Source organism: Alligator sinensis, unplaced genomic scaffold (assembly GCF_000455745.1).
Source record: "Alligator sinensis unplaced genomic scaffold, ASM45574v1 scaffold650_1, whole genome shotgun sequence".
Lineage (NCBI taxonomy): Eukaryota > Metazoa > Chordata > Crocodylia > Alligatoridae > Alligator > Alligator sinensis.
The window spans coordinates 267073-284854 of NW_005842674.1; the positions used below are offsets into that span (position 1 = coordinate 267073).

At 55.5% G+C, this 17782-nt stretch overlaps 1 protein-coding gene across 3 annotated transcripts in view; it reads right to left on the minus strand.

The window, feature by feature from the left end:
- Window positions 1-5023: 5023 nt before the first annotated feature.
- SCARA5 (scavenger receptor class A member 5) overlaps window positions 5024-17782 on the minus strand; it is a 62400-nt gene continuing 49641 nt past the window's right edge. For all 3 annotated transcript variants that reach the window (XM_006033891.3, XM_006033890.3, XM_025215777.1), the window contains exons 8-9: window positions 10657-10851; window positions 5024-5697 (exon numbers count right to left, since the gene is read on the minus strand). In XM_006033891.3, coding sequence (XP_006033953.1) covers window positions 5561-5697; window positions 10657-10851 — 332 coding nt within the window. In that variant the 3' untranslated portion in view covers window positions 5024-5560. The remainder of the gene's footprint in view (window positions 5698-10656; window positions 10852-17782) is intronic.

A 17782-nucleotide genomic window follows, 5' to 3' on the forward strand; every position in this document is an offset into this window, starting at 1 on the left:
CCCTTGCGGGCTCATCTCTGTGTGGTGTCAGGAGCTGAGCTCCTCGGCGTTGTGCCATCACGGGGCAAAGCCCAAACCTGCAGGCTCCACAGGGCTGGGAGCATCCTCTCATTGATGTTTAGCCACTGCACAGACAGCTGGGACACATCTGGGCGGTGGAGAGAGACTAACTTCTGTTTAGAAAAGAGGTGCTGGAGGTGGGGGCAGGAGAAGGGTTTACAACATACTAGATGGGGAAGAGAAAGTCAACAGGGATTTATTATTGACCGTCTCTTGCTAGGCAAGAACGAGGGGTCGCAACATGAAACGAGCAGGTTGTCGGCTTCAAATGAACACCAGCAAGTTCTTTTTTTTGTCATTGAAGTGGAGGATTGCGGGCATCGGATGCGGTGGGAGCTGAGAGCTCAGCCAGATCCACCAAGGGACTGGACACGGGCTTGGAGGAAAGGGCCATCGGTCGCTATTGAGCAGGGAGCGAGGGGCACGGCCTCTGCATCCCACCTGCCGGGACCCTCAATGCTGGAGGCTGCGAGGGAGAGAGGGACAGGGGGAAATCCCTGCTCAGACCCTGTTCACTCTCCGCTCCAGCTGCCGTATGACACGAGACTGGGCACGATGGACCTGGGGCCTGACCCAGCAAATGGCTCTGCGGCTCAGACAGGTGGGCGCTGCCCTGCCCGAGAGCAAACCAGCCTCGGTTTCCACTGTTGCTTGTGTCTTTTGTACTGCACAGCCAGCGGGACAGCCCCCGTGCCTATCCTTCTCCAAGAAGAAGATGGGCAGGAGCATGTGCCTGGGTTTGGAGAGGGAGCTGAAGCCCGGCGGATGGCAAGGAGTGCACCTCACAGTCTCTTGCCTTTCCTTTGCCACGTGTCCTGCTGAGACGCGTGCCCAGCGCTGTCAGGACGAAGCAGACTGTGTAAGACCCAGCCCTGAAATGGAGACTGGGGCATCTCTTGGCCAACATAGGCTCCATCCCAGTGATGTCTGAGTGCTGCCCGTCGAAACGAACAGGAGAGCAGAGCGGGGGTCTGCAGGAAAGTACCCCCAAAGGCAGCCGAGTACCCTCTCAAGCACCCACCTCTCCATCCCCTTGCGTCCGCGCAGGCAGGGAACATCCCCTGTGCTAGGAGAGGACGACGCTGAAGACATCTGCCCAGCAAAGTCCCCTTCCACCCAACGTGGCTTGCTCCGGACCACACAGAGAGACTGGCAGAGCGGGGATTAGAACTGACCTCAGGCTAGTGCTCTAACCACTCAACGCCCCCACCGCTGACATCACTCACGTAACTTAAAAAAGGCCCCTGGGGAAAGACACGCTTGCACCGATCAGAGCCAGGCCTTGTCCTGCAAAGCATCCGTGTGCCATCCCAGCCCCAAGCCCCAGGGTGGGACTGTTTATCAGTCCTGGGCTATGAAAGTTGTTTAAAACTCAAATAAACCAGCACATGGGTGACTCGTGGGAATCAAGCAAACAGCCCTGCTTACAGAAACACTTGCTATTACTAACTTTAAAAAAACAAAACACGCTAAACATAATGTTGTTCCTTTCAGTGAGCCGGGGGTGGGCTGCTGAGGGTCGTCCTAGGCTGCTGGCGGAGCTGCTCCTAGCAGCATACGACTACCCTTGGCTAAGGCCATAGGGATTTGGGCTAACCACTCATGCATAGTGGGGCTGGGGGGGAGCTGCAGAGGTCACAGCCCCTGCCCGAGGCAGCATCAGGCCTGTCCACACTACCCCAGACCAACCCACTGCCTGACCTCTGAGCAAAACTGCAGTCACCCCTGACACAGCACCAGGCATCGCGCCTGAATCTGCCCCAGGTAAAGCAGGGGGACCGCAGTGGTCAGTGCCCTGCTCCTATGAAAGGTGGTTAATATTCCCTGCAGAGATCCCAAGCAGAGGCCGTGCCCCCACGACAGAAGAAGGCAAAACCCCCCAGTCTGTACCAGTCTGACCAGGGGAAGGAATCCCTTCCTGACCCCAAATGCAGCATCGGTCTGAACCTGAGCAGAGAGGCAAGACCCTGTAGCCAGGACCCTGTGGGATTTTGTCCTCCCTCGAGTATTGATCTGCCGCTGCAGAGAGGAGGACGTGGACCAGCGGTTTGAAGTTGCAGCAAAGCAGGTTTAGATTGGATCTCAGAAAACATTTCTGCGCTGGCAGAGCAGAGAGACACCGGGGAAGGGGGGACTGCATCACCGGAGGTGTCAAGGAGAGGTGGGACAGACACGGGTGGGGATCACCTGGGTTTGCAGCAATGTCTATACTCTGCTATGGGATCTCCCTGACTTCTGGGCTTTGCTAGTTACGTCCTCCCCTCCTTTCTGCTCCATGTGTCAGGGGCTTTAAACTTCCTCTGGTGCAAGGGTGGACAAAAGATTTATTTATTTTTTTAGTCTTAATCTCGACCCTCTTGGCTGCGCCTGTTGGAGAGCTTTTAAATATAAGTTTCCCCATTTAAACACATAAGCATCATGCTGTGTGTGTCAGCTGGTCGCTCGCCCAGCTCCCTCATCCAAGCTCGGAGTTCAGGTTTCCAGTTAGCTTATTTTACCTGGGGCGACCCTGTCTCTGCTGCATACAAAGCAAATAGCAGACGAAGCCAAAAGCTGTGGTCTTTCTTCAGGCCTAAAGAGCCCCTCAACATGCCAGCCTCCTCTCTCTGCCCCTGGAGCAATTAACTCTCTCTGTAGCTCCGGTTTCATTTGCTGGCCATCAGGCACAGCTGGCCCCGGGCGGGCTTTCACTGTCTCAGCCCACTGCAAGCCCAGCACCTCCTTACAGTGTGTCTCACCCTGGTGCTTAGGAGCTGATCAAATGAGCCTTGCTCTGTTTTCAATCCAGAGAAAGAGTTGCATGACTTTTTTTTAACATTCGCTGGAAACTTCCCTGCATCCGATGAAGTACCTGCTAGTCTCTGGACCTGCCTTCCACCTGAGAAGTTGCACGATACGTCTATGTGAATGTGCATGCACGTCCCTCCATGGCTGGGGGGAGAAGCAGTGCTGTGCTCTAGGGATTTGCTATGCTATGGGCTGTCTGCTGTGAATTATGCTTGAATAACAGGACAGGGCACAAGGGAGAGCTGCAGACGGGGCTGGAGAAGGGCCGTGCAGCGAGAGACGAAGGGAGCTCAGGCAGGCTCCTCTCAAGGAGCAATCACAGCCTGGAAGACCCTACCTGGGGAGCAAAGCCTGAGGACAGCCGGGCTCCCTTGGAGCAGGAGAAGGGAGATCCCCATAAGCAGAGCACAGGCATCGCTGCACCTAGGTCATCCCCACCGGTGTCTGACCCCCTCCTTGATATCTCCAGTGATGCAGAGTCCCCCCTTCCCTGGCGTCTCTCCCACCGCCTCCCTGCTCTGCTAGGGAAGAAGCTGGGACAGGGGCACCAGCATCATGCCAAGGGACCCCGATATTGAGACGGGGAGGGATAAAGTGCTACAAGGGCTCCTTTTCTGCACTGGGATCTTTGCCATCACAGGGTCACTGAGCTGCGAGGGGTCATGCAAGCGTTAACCCCCCCACAGAGCCAGTGTCCTCTCACAGTCATCCCGGGGCTCCCTTGAGCGCTGCTTGGAGCTGCGTCTCTGTCCTGTACGTCTCCAGAAGCAGGGGCGCAAAAGGCACTAGGGACCCCCCATCCCACAATATGGGGATTTTGCAGAAGAAAACAGGCAGCATGAGGCCTCACCAAAATCTGGGAGCTCCTGAAACCACAGGCCCCGGGTTGTGCACGGCACGATGTGATCCCAGGCCAGGGCTCTGGGAAGGAAGGCACTTGTTGGAGGTGCACTAGACTACACTACCCTCACTGACAGTACATGGGTGTCTGAAGTGGCTTTCAGTGTCATCACCCGGACCAACCTTAGCATTGGCAATAGCCCCAGACTGAGCTCCAGCTCAGGCATGAAGAGCCCTTGCTGGCTCTTGCCCTGGTGCCTTTATGCAGGGAGCTGTGAATCCTAAAGTCAAAGAGCAAGAACAGCTGTGCCTGGGCTGAATGAACCACACAGCTCTGTGCTCAGGGACACAAAATCATAGACAAGGAGGGTTGAAGGGAGCTCGGGAGGTCACATCTAGTCCAACCCCCTGCTCCAAGCAGAATCAGCCCCAACTACATCATCCCAGCCATGGCTTTGTCTACCTGGGGCTTCAAAACCTCCAAGGATGGCGACTGCACCACCTCCCTGCAGAGCCTGTGCCAGTGCCTCACCACCCTCCTAGTCAGAAAGTTTTTCTCAACATCCAACCTCAACTTTGCTTGCTGCAGCTTGAGCCCGTTGCTCCTTGTCCTGCCATCTGCCCCCACCGAGACCAGCCCAGCTCCATCCTCTTTGCAACCCCCCTGCAGGGAGGTGAAGGCTGCTATTCAATCCCCCTCGGTCTTCTCTTCTGCAGACTCAATCAGCCCAGTTCCCTCAGCCTCTCCTCACCAGTCCTGTCCCCCAGCCTACAACCATTTTCATTGCCCCCCTCTGGACTCTCTCCAATGTGCCCACATCCTTTCTGTAGCGGGGGCCCACAGCTGGACACAGGATTCCAGATGTGGCCGCCCCAGTGCTGAATAGAGGGCAAGAACCACTGCCCTAAATCTGCTGGCAATGCTTCTACCGATGCAGCCCAGGATGCCGTTGGCCGTCTTGGCACCACGGGCACACTGCTGGCTCCTGTTCAGCTTCTTGTCCCCTGTCCCCCCAGGTCCTTTTCTGCAGAGTGGCTGCCCAGCCCGTCACCCCCAGCCTTCACCGGTGCAGGGGATTGCTCCCTCCTACTTTCAGGACTTTGCACTTGTCCTTGTTGATGCTCATGCGATTTATTTTGGCCCAATCCTCCCACCTGTCTAGGTCATGAATCCTAGCCCAACCCTCCAGCGCAGGTAATGGTGGAAAGGACAACGACTACCAGCCTTTCTAACAGCTCTTGGCCTGTCTTCTACAATCAGCGACCAGCAGCTCCCAACCCTGCTCACCCGAACCACTGCCAGTTACTGCCACACCGGTAACTACAGAGTAAAAAAGAGACATTTATTTCTCTAATAAAAAATGGTGGTGGAAGCGCAGGCTGCGGCTGGCTAAGCTGAATGGTAGGACACGTCCATTTTGGGCCAGCTGATAATTGGTCTTTGCCGGATGCAAAGTCTGTGAGAGCCGTGGCGTTGGTTTGCAAGCCAAGTCCTGTGAGCTTGGGGTGTCAGCTCCTTGCTGAGATACCCACATACGTTACAGGCTGGTAGGCAAGGGGAAGGGGGTGCATGGCGATACATGGCTGTGCATCCTTAACTTTGGTCTAGAAGCTAGCGAGAAAGGCAACGCGAGGCGGGCCCCGCATGGTGGAAGGTAGCCCGTCCCCCTCCTCTCGCTGCAGAGCACTCGAAGGGGATTGGGAAGGAAACAGAGTCTATGGCAAGCCCTGCAAGGAAGGCTGGAGGTGCAGTCCTAGAGCAGGCGGCTGGGGAAGCGACAAATGGGTCCCCCCCGGCCACGTCCCTTCCTCTCGGCACCGTCCCCTCCCGGCTGGGAGCTCCGGTCTCGCGGCGGCCGCGCGGTCTGTCCCGTCACGGCGTGAGGCACCGCACGCCGGCGTCCTCGGCGTGGCCGCAGTTCGTCTTCCCCCAGCTGGAGAAGCTGCAGTGGAAGAGGCTGTCCTCGGTGCCCTTGCAGGCGACGTCGTCCATCCAGATCCGCCCCAAGCCTGCGAACACATGGGGACAGAGGCGTGAGCGGCGAGACCAGGCAGAAACGGAGCAAGACATTTGCACGTGGCATCAGCCCGGCAGCAGCATCCTGGCACGCGTGGGCAGTGCCCCGCTTCCCAGCCCCCCATGCCCTGCAGGGCTCACAGCACGACAGCCCCTCAAAGACTTCCCAGAAGAGGGGAAAGCGTGAGTTGTTGTGGGCATTGCTCTCACCCCACAGACACCGACTCCCCTGGGCCTTTCTGCTACATGTCCCTTGCTTAGTCTCCTGCCCCTGGGCCGTAGCAAGAGTCTAGTCCTCCCAGCAGGGCTAAAGACCGTATTTCCTCGCCTACAACGCACCCCAAAATGTCATCCACACCTTGGTTTTGAAAGGCAGAACGAAGAGAAAAGATGAGGACTTGCATTACAGCAGCCAGCGTGTTGTTCTGCTGCCTATGGATCCCTGCAGAGTTTACATTTGGTTTCACTTGGTAAGTGCCCGAGCCTGTCTTTACTGTATTTCTCACGTACAATACACACTCCAATGTTCAGGAGCTTTCAGGAGCATGCTTATATGAGAAAAGAGGGTACTTCCCCACACCTAGGCACCCCCATGCCTACTCCTTTTGGTTTGGGCAGCAGGGTCAGCTGGTAGCCCTGGCTCTAGAAATGGGGGCTGAGCTAGTGCCAAGGCATGGGCAGATGGTGCAGAGCAGAGAGTGAGCTAAGCACCTGGAGACCAGCGTGGTCCCATGCAGCCTCACCCCTGCTCAGGGCAGACCAAGCCCCCTGTGCTAGGTGCTGCACATGCGCGTGGGCAGAAATAGCCCCGTCCAGGCATGCATAGCAGCTAAGCAGCTGAGGCAAAGTGCCTTTTCCACAAGTTGAACATGCCTGGCTCCTTCAGTCTCTCCCCACGTGGCCTGTCTGCCGAGCCTTCCACCTTTTCGTGGGCGCGCGGCTGTGCGGGTGCCGGGCCGTGCAGCGGAGACGTGGGCTGTGTTGGGGGTCGGGGCCACTATCAGGGGGTCGGAGCGATTGTGCACGTGCTGTTGTGTTTGTGTGCGTCAGGGATGTTTGAGCGAGCAAGGGGCTGCGTGTGAAGGGGCTGTGGGGTGGAGGCTGGTCTCTGGGGAAAGAAGGGGCAGGAAAAGCTTAGAGCCAAGGCCTTGAAGGACCCGGCTTCAGGTCCCTGCTGCGGCACTGACTTCCCAGGGGGCACGTGCATGTGTAAATGGGACCAGGTCTCTCATTCCTGTCCTTCCCGTCCCCCACCTGGGTGACAGGACAGAGGCCCCCTCTCAGCATCTCCCTGGGGCTCCACCCCACAAAACACAGCACAGAGCTGGCCTGGTGATGCTCATCCGCTTTGCTCCTTGTGCTGAACTGCGGGAGAAGCTGGGGCCTGGCTGGGACGTTGCAATTCTCAATGGACAAACCACCCCCCAGGTGCTACCTGTCTCGGTCTGGAGCATGGCTTGAGGCGGAACTGCCAATGCATCTCTGTCCTGGCTTGTGCCCCGGGCACATGCATAGGTTTTATGGCCTGGAGGATGATGCTGGGCCCTCCTGGAAGGGGCAGGTGCCCATGAACAGGGGGCCTATGCAGCCAGGCAGGAGATGGCTGAGATTTCACAGTGGCTAAGGGAACGGGGCACACGACATGCATTGGGAATCAGGCACCCAACAGCACTACGACCCCCCTTGTAAATGGCTCTCATGAGCCCTGGCATCAGGGAGGGCTGCTAGCCCCACCACCCTGCTCTGCAGAGACACCCAAGACCCAAGTGACCTGGCTCCAAATCCAGGGATCCCAAAGGAAACCGAGTCCGAGACACAGATGTCACGGGACTACGACAGAGCCAGCGGCCGTGGACAGCGGGAGACAGACTCGCCTTTCCAGAGGGTTTGTCTGGGGGGATTAAGGGCTGAGCAGGATCCATCGCCTCACGCTGCTGCTTTAGGTCAGTGATTTCCAACCAGGGTGCCACAGCACCCGCGGGTGCCTTGAAATCCTTTCACTGGTCCCCGTAACGTAAGCACTGTTACGTGGGCTAATATGATTCGCAAGACAAGGCCCCCCAAATTGAAGGACGTTTTGAAATGCAAAGTCTTTCCCAATCGAAACCCCACCAGGGCTTCGTCTCAGAACAGCCGGCACCTTCCGGTGCCGACGAATCGTCTCCTGCCTCCGAACCAGAAAGTTTTGAGAAACTTTTTCTCCAACATGGGAGGAAAAGGCACATTCCAGGAGCTCAATACAAGCAGGGGTGCGTAGCAGGTAGTGCGCTTTGTGCTGTGGAGAGGTCTGGGGGGAGAAAGGTGAAGCAACTTCCATATAGCGATGGAGAAACACGAAGGCTTCATAAATATTGCCCGAGGAAATAAAGGAACCGTGGGAGATGGAAAGGAAAAGGAGACCGCAGTGACCTGGGGGAAGGCAGCACTGCCAAGGGAAGGTGGGGATCTGGTTCGACGTGCGTGAGGGGCTTGGCTGCATTTGTCAGTGTTCAACGGGGGACGCAATGAGCTGGATTTATGAATAAATTAAGTTAAAAAGAAGCAGCCCAACTTGGTCGAGCTCTTCCCGCTCCCTTTGCTGGGGCTGCGAATGCCCCCCTGAAGCACAGAGACGGGGGCCAAACAGTCCATGGGCCACAAAGGTGCGTTGGTTGGTGGAGGGAACTTGCACCCCGAAAACGCTGCCGCAAGGATCAGCGCCCGTCGGCTCTGCTCCGGCCTCCTGGAGCTCGGACCGTCCCCGGTGCCGGGACCCACGGTGGCTTTTCCAGCACAGAGCCTTTCAAGGGGTGGGGGGCACATGTGTGTGTGTGTGTGTTTGTATGTGTGTGTGTGTGAGGTCTGTGTGTGTCTGTGAGGGTGTGTGTTTGTGTGAAGGCGTGTAAGGGTCTGTGGGGGGGCACGTGTGTGTGTATGCGCGTGCACGTGATGATGTATGTTTGTATGTGTGTGTGTGTAAGTGTGCATGAGGACTGTGTGTGTCTGTGAGGGTGTGTATGTGTGAGGGTGTGTGTTTGTGTGAAGGCGTGTAAGGGTCTGTGTGTGTGGGGTGTGTGTGTTTGTGTGTATGTGCGTGCATGTGATGATGTATGTTTGTATGTGTGTGTGTGTAAGTGTGCATGAGGACTGTGTGTGTCTGTGAGGGTGCGTACGTGTGAGGGTGTGTGTTTGTGTGAAGGCATGTAAGGGTCTGTGTGTGCGCATTTCTGTGAGAGAGTGTGTGTGCAGGTGTATGAAGGTCTGCGTGTGTGTGAGGGTGTGTGTATATGTGTGAGAGTGTGCATGTATGTGTGTGTATGTGAATGTGTCAGAGGCTGTGTTTGTGTGCATGTGAGGGGGTGTGTTTCTGTGTGTGTGGGTGCACGAGGGTGTGTGTTTCTGCATCTGTCTGTGTGTGCATGTGTGAGGGGTGTGTGCATGTGTGTGTAGGGGTCTGTGTTTGTGTATGCATGTGAGGAGGTGTGTCTGTGTGTGCATGTGTGAGGGGTGTGTGCAGGGGTCTGTGTTTGTGTATGCATGTGAGGGGGTGTGTTCTGTGTGTGTGGGTGCACGAGGGTGTGTGTTTCTGCATCTGTCTGTGTGTGCATGTGTGAGGGGTGTGTGCATGTGTGTGTAGGGGTCTGTGTTTGTGTATGCATGTGAGGAGGTGTGTCTGTGTGTGTGTGTATGCACAGTGCGTGAGTCTAGGAGATGCAGCAGAGCAAAGCAAGAAGCTGGGGCAGGGCAGGGCAGGGCAGGGCTGAAGAGAGGCCAGGGATCTGCTTGCACACAATCCTTCAGGCACACGTCACAATATTTGCCGACACGCACGCTGCAGGGTGACGAGAGCCAGCCCCGAATTGCAGCCCTTCAAGCATCCTTTGCCCTCTCCCCTGGGAGGCTCCGCGGCCCTGGGTGAAGATGAGGCAGATTTATTTCCCCCTCTCCCCTCCCCAGCTGGAGGTCCCGAGGGCAGGTCGCTGGCGGGGAGGCGAAGGAAACCAGCCTGGGGGGGATGAATGGCTCCCACGGGGAAGGAGCCACAGAGCATATGGAGTGCTTAAACTCAGCAGGGCGGGATCCCAGAAACCCAGAGCCGTGGGGCTGGAAGGGAGCTCCTGAGGTCACATCTCTCCAAGCCCTGCCCGAGGCAGGATCAGCCCTGTGCAAACCAGCCCGGACAAACCCACTGTCCGATCTCGGAGCAAAACTACCGTCACCCCTGACCCAGCACCAGACATCGCACCCAACCCTGCCCGAGGGAAAGCAGGGGGACCACAATGCCCAATGTCCTGCTGCTGCAAAGGGGGTTAATATACGCTCAAGAAATCCCCGGCAAAGGCCATGCCCCTGCTGCAGAGGGAGGCAAACCCCCCCCAGTCTGTGCCAGTCTGACCACAGGGGAAAAATTCCTTCCTGACCCCAAATGCAGCATTGGGCTGAGCCTGAGCGCAGGGGCAAGACCGTCTAGCCAGGACCCTGCGGGGTTGATGCCAGCAGGAGCATTGGCACAGACCCATCCTCATCCCTAGCCTGGGCTGCACCCAGCACTTTTAAGGGAGGCTTAACACCCCCCTGAGACATGGAGCAGAAAGGAGGGGAGGGGGCAACCAGCAAAGCCCAGAAGCCTGCAAAATCCCCACAGCAGCACACAAACATCGCTATGCCTAAATCATCCCCCACCAGTGTCTGTCCACCCTGTCCAGTGATGCAGAGTCCCCCCTTCCCTGGCGTCTCTCCCACCACCTCCCTGCTCTGCCAGTGCAGACGTGTTTCCTGAGATCCAACCTGACCCTGCTTTGCTGAAGCTTCAAGCCGTCGGTCCCCATCCTGCTGTCTGCAGCAGGAGAGAACCGGTGGGAGAGAGAGAAAGGGAGGCACCAGGACACGGAGAGGCCCCAAGAGATGGGGGTGAGGGCAGTGGGACACAGCCAGGACTTGGGGGGCAGGGGGCTGTCACTGCACTCATTTACCTTGGCCAAAGCGGGCCATGCGGTGGACCTCCTCTGCGCCCCGGAAACCCAGCATCCGGCACACCACGTCACCATCCTTCTTGTCCCAGCCGTCGTCACACACGGTGCCCCAGCGCCGGTCGTAGAGCACCTCCACCCGCCCCTCGTGGGGGCCAGAGCCATTCACCAGCCGGACCGGTGGCTCCTCTGCAGCCGCTGCAGGGCAGGGAGACAGAGAAAGAGAGGGGCAGTGTGAGCACCTGCTCCAGGGCACCCTCCGCCATCACCCAGTCCGTTCCCCCCAAACCTGGTTCTTCACCATCCTTCTGGCTAAGAAGGGCAGGGCTGCCGCATCTCTCTGCAGCTCAGAGGGCCACAGGATCCAGTGGGGCCTCTGACCCACGCTCCGGTGGGGGACAAGAGCTTCCCCTGTACGAGTGAGCCTGCTTCCATTCAAGTCAATGATATAGGGCACATCTACACTTGACGCTTTAATGTGCATTAGCTTAAGTTAATGCACATTAAGGATGCACATCTACACGTGCGCATCCGTAATGCATGTTAAAATGGCAAATTTAGGCTATTTGCGCCTAAATCTGATACCTGCAAATGCAGGTATCATATTCAGGCACGAATACTTAAAGCGCATTAATGCATATGTAGACGCGTTAAAGTGCATTTAGTCCCAAGTCAGTCCACACACAGCGTTAATGCAATTTAATGTCTGTATGTGTAGACACCTGCCTAAACCCACTAAATGTGCATTAAATTTAGGCACACTTAGATGTACATGCCCATAGAGTCCTAGAGTCCTAGAGACGCTGGGCTAGAAGGGACCTGCAGAGGTCACGTCTAGTCCAACCCCTGCCTGAGGCAGGATCAGCCTTGTCCAAACCTGCCCAGACAAATTCATAATCCCAGAAATCATTGAAAAGCTGAAGAAATGGGGCTGGCAGGGAGCTCCAGGGGGTCACTTCTTGTCCAACCCCTGCCCGAGGCAGGATCAGCCCTGTCCAAACCAGCCCAGACCAAAAACAGTGTCCAACCACTTCGTAAATGCAACCTTGACGCAACACAAGACATCACACCTGAACCTGCCGGAAAAGCAGGGGGACCGCAGCAGCCAACATCCTGCTACTGCAAGAGTTATTAATTAATGTACGCTTGACTGATCCCAGGTAGATGGCCATAACATTGTGGGACCATGGGCGGATCTAGGATTTGGAAAATTGAGGTGGAGATAGTGGGGTGCATCGTTCCATACAACGCAACACACATTTTTCTGCAGGAAAAAGTCAAATGAAAGCTTTACTAATATGGTAGGGGCCTGTATTATTCAGGTCACGGTCGAACCAAAACAAATATAACTTTATTGGAAAGTGCATTAACTCGCTGTATCATCTATCACATATAAAAAAAACAATCAACTAGGCAAAAATAATCAACAGATGTTGTTTTAGGCCTGTGATCATTAGAATTAGAACGGGCATCTCTTTCTGATTCATGAAACACAGTCAAGCCTTCTCGCACATCTTGACAGCACACCCAATGCTTCACTAAAAGTTATTTCCACAACTGAGCCAACTATCACCAGAGTTAATCTTTTGGCCAATGAATTATTTTTTTAGAGTTAAAAACAACCAGCAGGGGTGTGAAACAGGAGCTGAAGTGAGAGGGGCAGTGAACAGACAGCAGAATGGCAGGAGAAAGGGTAGCTTGATTAAAGGAACATGGAGACTATTAAAAAAGGACAGAGAGTCGTTAACACTTGTGGAGTGAAGAGTTTAGAAGGAATTAGGGAGATGATAATGAGCCATGAGGTCAAGTGACTGCCTCCCCGCTGCTTATCTATAACTGCTGCTGCCATGGCCAGGCAGTTGATTTAAAATTTTGGGTGGAGCAGGAATCAAAGGGGGGGTGCAACTACACCACTGCACCCCCTGGATTCGCCCCGGTGTGGGACACAAAGTGCACAGCCTACTATTGAGGTTGCCCGATAGTTGCTATCCCAAGCCACTGTTTTCAGATGCCTAATATCTAACTAATGGGAAGAAATGTCCCGGGTGTATGTCCCAGCCAGAGGACTTTTTTTTTTTTGGGGGGGTGGTGTGTGTATAATAATCAATTTAATGAAATTCTGGAGACAGTAATGAAACAGCCACCTCCAGCCAAGAGAGAGAAACAAACACGACCCTTAATGTGCCGGCAGAGATGGGGGAGCACTAATGCCATGGTACAAGATGCTGGTGAGATCCCACGCATATGGCTCTGGTTACCCATGATCGAGAAAGATGAGCCCATGCTGGAAGGGGTGCCAAGAAGGCCTGGAGGGAGTTCAAGGGAAAGAAGAGCTTGTTCGATGAGAGGATGCTAAATGACCAGGGCTTGCTTAGTGAAGAAAATGGGGGGAGACACAGCAGTGGGGAAGGAGAAGAGCTAGTGAAGCTAAGGACAATGTTGGCACCAGGATAAAATGGGTAAAACTGGCTGGGAATGAATTCAAGCTGGAAATGAGTACAAAGCTCCCCCCAAATCCCCTGTCCTTCGTGGAGTTAACACCCCATTGAGAGGCATGTTGCAGCTCCTCCCTCTGGGATCGCGCATCCTTATGACTTTACTGGGGTCTGGGTTTCACCCCTGCAGGCCTTTCCCCTTCTCTGTCCTCCCTGTTCCTCCCCTCTCCTCTCTTCCCCTCTCCCTCCTTGGGGGTGGTACACAATCTTCCTTCTTTTTCCGGCATGGAGCAATTGTGATTTATGTGGCAGGGGAAGGAGTGAAGAAGGCAAGCAGAAAAATCCAACCATGGAGGAGATTCTTCTTCCACTGCACCAGCCAAGGCCTCCGTCTGTGCCAAGGAAACAAGTTGAAATGAATGTCCCACAAATCCCATTATCTGGGATTATAAATGCATTGGCTTCCAGGGCAGATGGCAGTTTCTATCCAGCTGGGCTCACTCCGTGACTCACCCGCTGCTGAAGTCAACTCTAAGGATGCACGCTGGGCTCCCCCAGAAGAAGAAAAAGGAGATTTTTATCAGAGCTAGCTGGAGTTTTTCATTCAAAACTTGCGGGGGTGGGGGGGGTGATGAAAAAACAGCTTTTTTCATAGATCTTTTCATGAGGAACATGTAGACATGGCGACATGGGGGGGAATCGGTGACATGACACAAACATCGCTGTTTTTTGGAATTCACAAAGGGATTTCTGATGCTCAGATGAAAAGGGTTAGTCCCATCAAAGAGTTTGGCCTGGGGGGGCTGATGCACTTTGGGTGGCAAAAAGAAAAGAAAAATAAATTGAACCATGCCAGTTCTCTTGGGGGGAAAAACAACCCTTCAGGGTTGGAAATTTGATGACTGCCCCCGTCAAAAGCATTGTAGAAGACATGAGATGAAATTCGGGGGGGCTCTTGTTGACAACAGTCAAGTACTGGTGGCATTTCCACGCTCACGCACTCTACAGCCGCTCGGCGTCTTGTCGGATGCCCGCCGGACCACAGAGAAGTTAACGATTTTGTTATCGGCTTTGTACCAACACAGGCTCTTCTAGCTCAGGTGTAAGCAGCTTGCTCTTTATATCCAGGTTTGATCCCCAGAACAGCGGCACTTATTCAGGGTCTTGCATTAAAACTACATTTGCTGAAATACGCCCATTAAACATGAAAGGGAATAGCCAACCAGCTGGTGCCCCCCATCGTAAGTGACTGTTTTAAAGGTAGCCCCAATGTTTCCAGTGCAGATCGCTCATCATCATCAGTAATGATTTGGACGATGGGATTGAGTGTGCAGTTAGCAAATTTGGGGACGACACCAAGTTGGGTGGAGGTGCAGAAGCTCTGGAGCGTGGGGCTACGATGCAGAATGACCGGGATTGACTGGAGAAATGCTCTGCAATCAGACGAGATTCACCAAGGACAAGTGCAAAGCCCTGCACTTGGGATGGAATAATTGCATGCACAGATACAGCCTGGGGAATGACGGGCTGGGCTGCAGTACTGCAGGGAAGGACCTGGGGTGATGGTGGACCAGGAGCTGAACAGGATCCAGTAATGTGCTCTTGTTGCAAAAAAGCCAACAGCCTCCTGGGCTGTATGAGCAGGAGGGGTCACTTGCAAATCACGGGCAGTGATTCGCATGCTCTGTTCAGGACAGGGGAGGCCTCCCCTCTAGTCCTGTGTCCAGTTTTGGGCCCTGCACTTCAAGAAGGGCATGGACAGATTTGGAAAGAGTCCAGAGCAGAGCCACAAAAATGATGAGGCTTGGGAGACACGAGTGAGGAGGAAAGGCTGAAAGAGCGAGGGGCGGTGAGTCTGGAGAAGAGAAGGCTGAGCGGGGAATTTGGTAACAGTCTGCAAATACCTGCAGGGCAATTACAGAGAGGATGGAGACGGGCTTTTCTCTGTGGCTGCGGGAGACAGGGCTAGGAGTAAGGACCTCGAGCTGCAGCAGGGGAAATGTAGGTTGGAGATGAGGAGGGACTTTGTGACTCTGAGGATGGTCAAGCAAGGGAACAGGCTGCCCAGGGAAGTTGAGGGATCTCCACCCTTGGAAACTTCCAAGAGCCGGTTGAACAGACACTTGGCTGGGATGGTTCAGCCAGAGAGCAGGGAGCTGGGCTCGATGAACCGTGAGGTCTCTTCCAGCCTGACTTTCCTCTGATCCTATGAAATTTGCTTGTCATGCAGCTAAAGACCCATTTGACTGAAGTCTCCAACTTTCTGCTGGTCCTTGGAGCGGTTGCTGCGCTGTTAGCACCCATGCAAGGGGCTCAAATGGAGGAACCTGGTGAGGATGTAGCATGAAGGCAAGGTCTCTGAACCCAGGACGTAGGAGGCCAGCTGGGGCACGTACGGACATCTGCAGTCATTCTGATGTCCAGGGTTTGCACACCCCATGAACTTATTGAACCCCCAAGATTGGCTTTGCTTTGATGCAAGCACCCCGATCGCCTCCAAAGCCTGCTCGAAGCCCGACTCAGAGCAGCTCCAAAACATGGAGAACTCGTGGAAGGATCTGGGCTGAGCTCCAGGTTGGCAATGAGCCTCAGGCCTGGACATGCCTCAGCTCAAGCTTGGCTCCATCTCAAGCCTGGACATGCCGGAGGACCCCGGCTTCGACCGCTCGCCGTCGGGGCAGGTCCCTGAGCAGCCCGGCTTGCAATGCAAAGGCCGCGCCGCACGCCGCAAAGGTTTTGTTGGCCGGCGCTCATCGAGGCTCGGGAACGGAGATGCCACAAGGGAATAACAGATCCTGGTCTCATCCACCGCAGGCGGGTCGCACCCTTTTGCAAGTCCGGGTGTGCTTCTCCCTCCCTTCCTGTTGTACAGCTGTGCTGAGCGCGGCAAACAGCTGGTGCCTCTCCTCCCCGAGACAGCGGCTCGTCGGCGCTGGGTGAAGCGGCTTCTCGGCGCTCGCCCTGTTGTGGCCGCGGCGCCGCGCTATTGCAAGGGCTCCACCTCGGGCCAATGCAAACGTGTTCCCAATCCCACGCTGCTGTCCCCTGCTAGCAACACGTGCCAGCTCCTCTGCTCCCTGGTCCAAGCGGCCTCGCCTTCTCAGCTCGCACCCGCGGTCCCTGCCAGAGAAACTGGAGAGCTGCATGTTTTCTTAACACTTCTCTTTGGCCAAAACCTCCGCGGTTCAGGTTGAACTCCAAAAAGCCACATGCCAAGAACTCCCTGATGCCGGGGAGAGTCTCTTTTGGGGTCCGCGACCCCCGGCCCCGGGCTCGGTGAAGGCCGGGCATACTGCAGAACAGCACTGTGGGCTCGTGACATCTTGACGCCGGTCTCATTTTTGCACTGCCCTGGGAGGTACCGGCTCCCTTCCATCCAGGGCTGGGAGATAACCTCACGCCCTGGTCCTAGAGAAGCAGCTTGCGGCCAGGAAACAGCATCTTTCATCTGGAGCTGCTGTTGCTATTGAAGACTGATAGCAAAGCAGGCCCATGCTTTACTTGCTTCTCCCAGCGACCCAGCCATCGACATTTCCAGCCTTCAGGGTTGCAAAGAGTGTAAAATGTGATACCTGTAACCAAAGCAATGTCTTCGGAAAGCCTGAAGGAACAGCTCTGAGAGGATGCAACTCAATGGGGCATCGACTTCCACGCTCCGCTGCAAGGGACCCACTTCTGTTATCTCCCCTCATAGGACAGGCTCTCCCTTCCCCTCGATCCCCTTTGCAACCCTCTGCCCCCATCTGAGTGCACCGTTGTGGGACACGGGGGGCCAGACACACGTGCAGAGCTGCAGACAAAGCCTCACCAGTGCCACGGACAACGGCATTGACACTTCCCAGCTCCAGGGCTCCTGGCAGCCCCAGTCACTGGAGGGTTTTGCATCTGGAAGGAGAAGAGGACCATGCCCCACTGCACCCAGCAGATCCACTTCAGATGCCAGGCGGACCCACTGGGGAGAAGATGTCATGCCACCTTGGTGCTTTGAAAGGTGCAGGGAGGGGGTTTTGCTGCTGCTGAAGGGGGGAAGCCAGCTCCTAATCCAGGATCTCATGCCACAGCCTTTCTGACAGCACTACCCCTCCTGGGGTCCAGAAGTTACCCCGGTGTCTGGTGTAGACGGAGAAGTCACTCTTCCCGAGTGGCCGTGGTGACATAGCCATAGCTATGCCTGTGCTCTACTACGGGGAACCCTCTGCCACTTGCTGCCACGTGTCAGGGGCACACATGTGTCAGGGGCACACATTTTTAAGCCTCCCCCAGAGGCGCTGGGTACGGGCTGCAGCCCAGGCTGGGAATGGGACTGGGCTGTGCCAAGGCTCCTGCTGGCACCAACCCCGCAGGGTCCTGGCCGGAGGGTCTTGCCCCTGCACTCAGGGTCTGACTGATGCTGCATTTGGGATAAGGAAGGGCTTTTCCTCCCTTGTCAAATCAGTACGGACTGGGGGGGAGGTTTGCCTTCCTCTGTAGCAGAGGCATGAGCTCTACCTGGGATCTCTTGAGTGTATATTAACACCCTTTGCAGCAGCAGGATCTTTGCTGTTGTGATCCCCCTGCTTTCCCTGGGGCAGAGTTGGGTGTGACCAGGGGCTATGTCCTCAGCCCACTCCTCCTTTACTCTAGCCTTCTGCCTGTCCAGCCCCAGTGCGAGATGCCAAGCTGGGTGACTGGCTTTTGTTTCCCAAGGGGGGTTC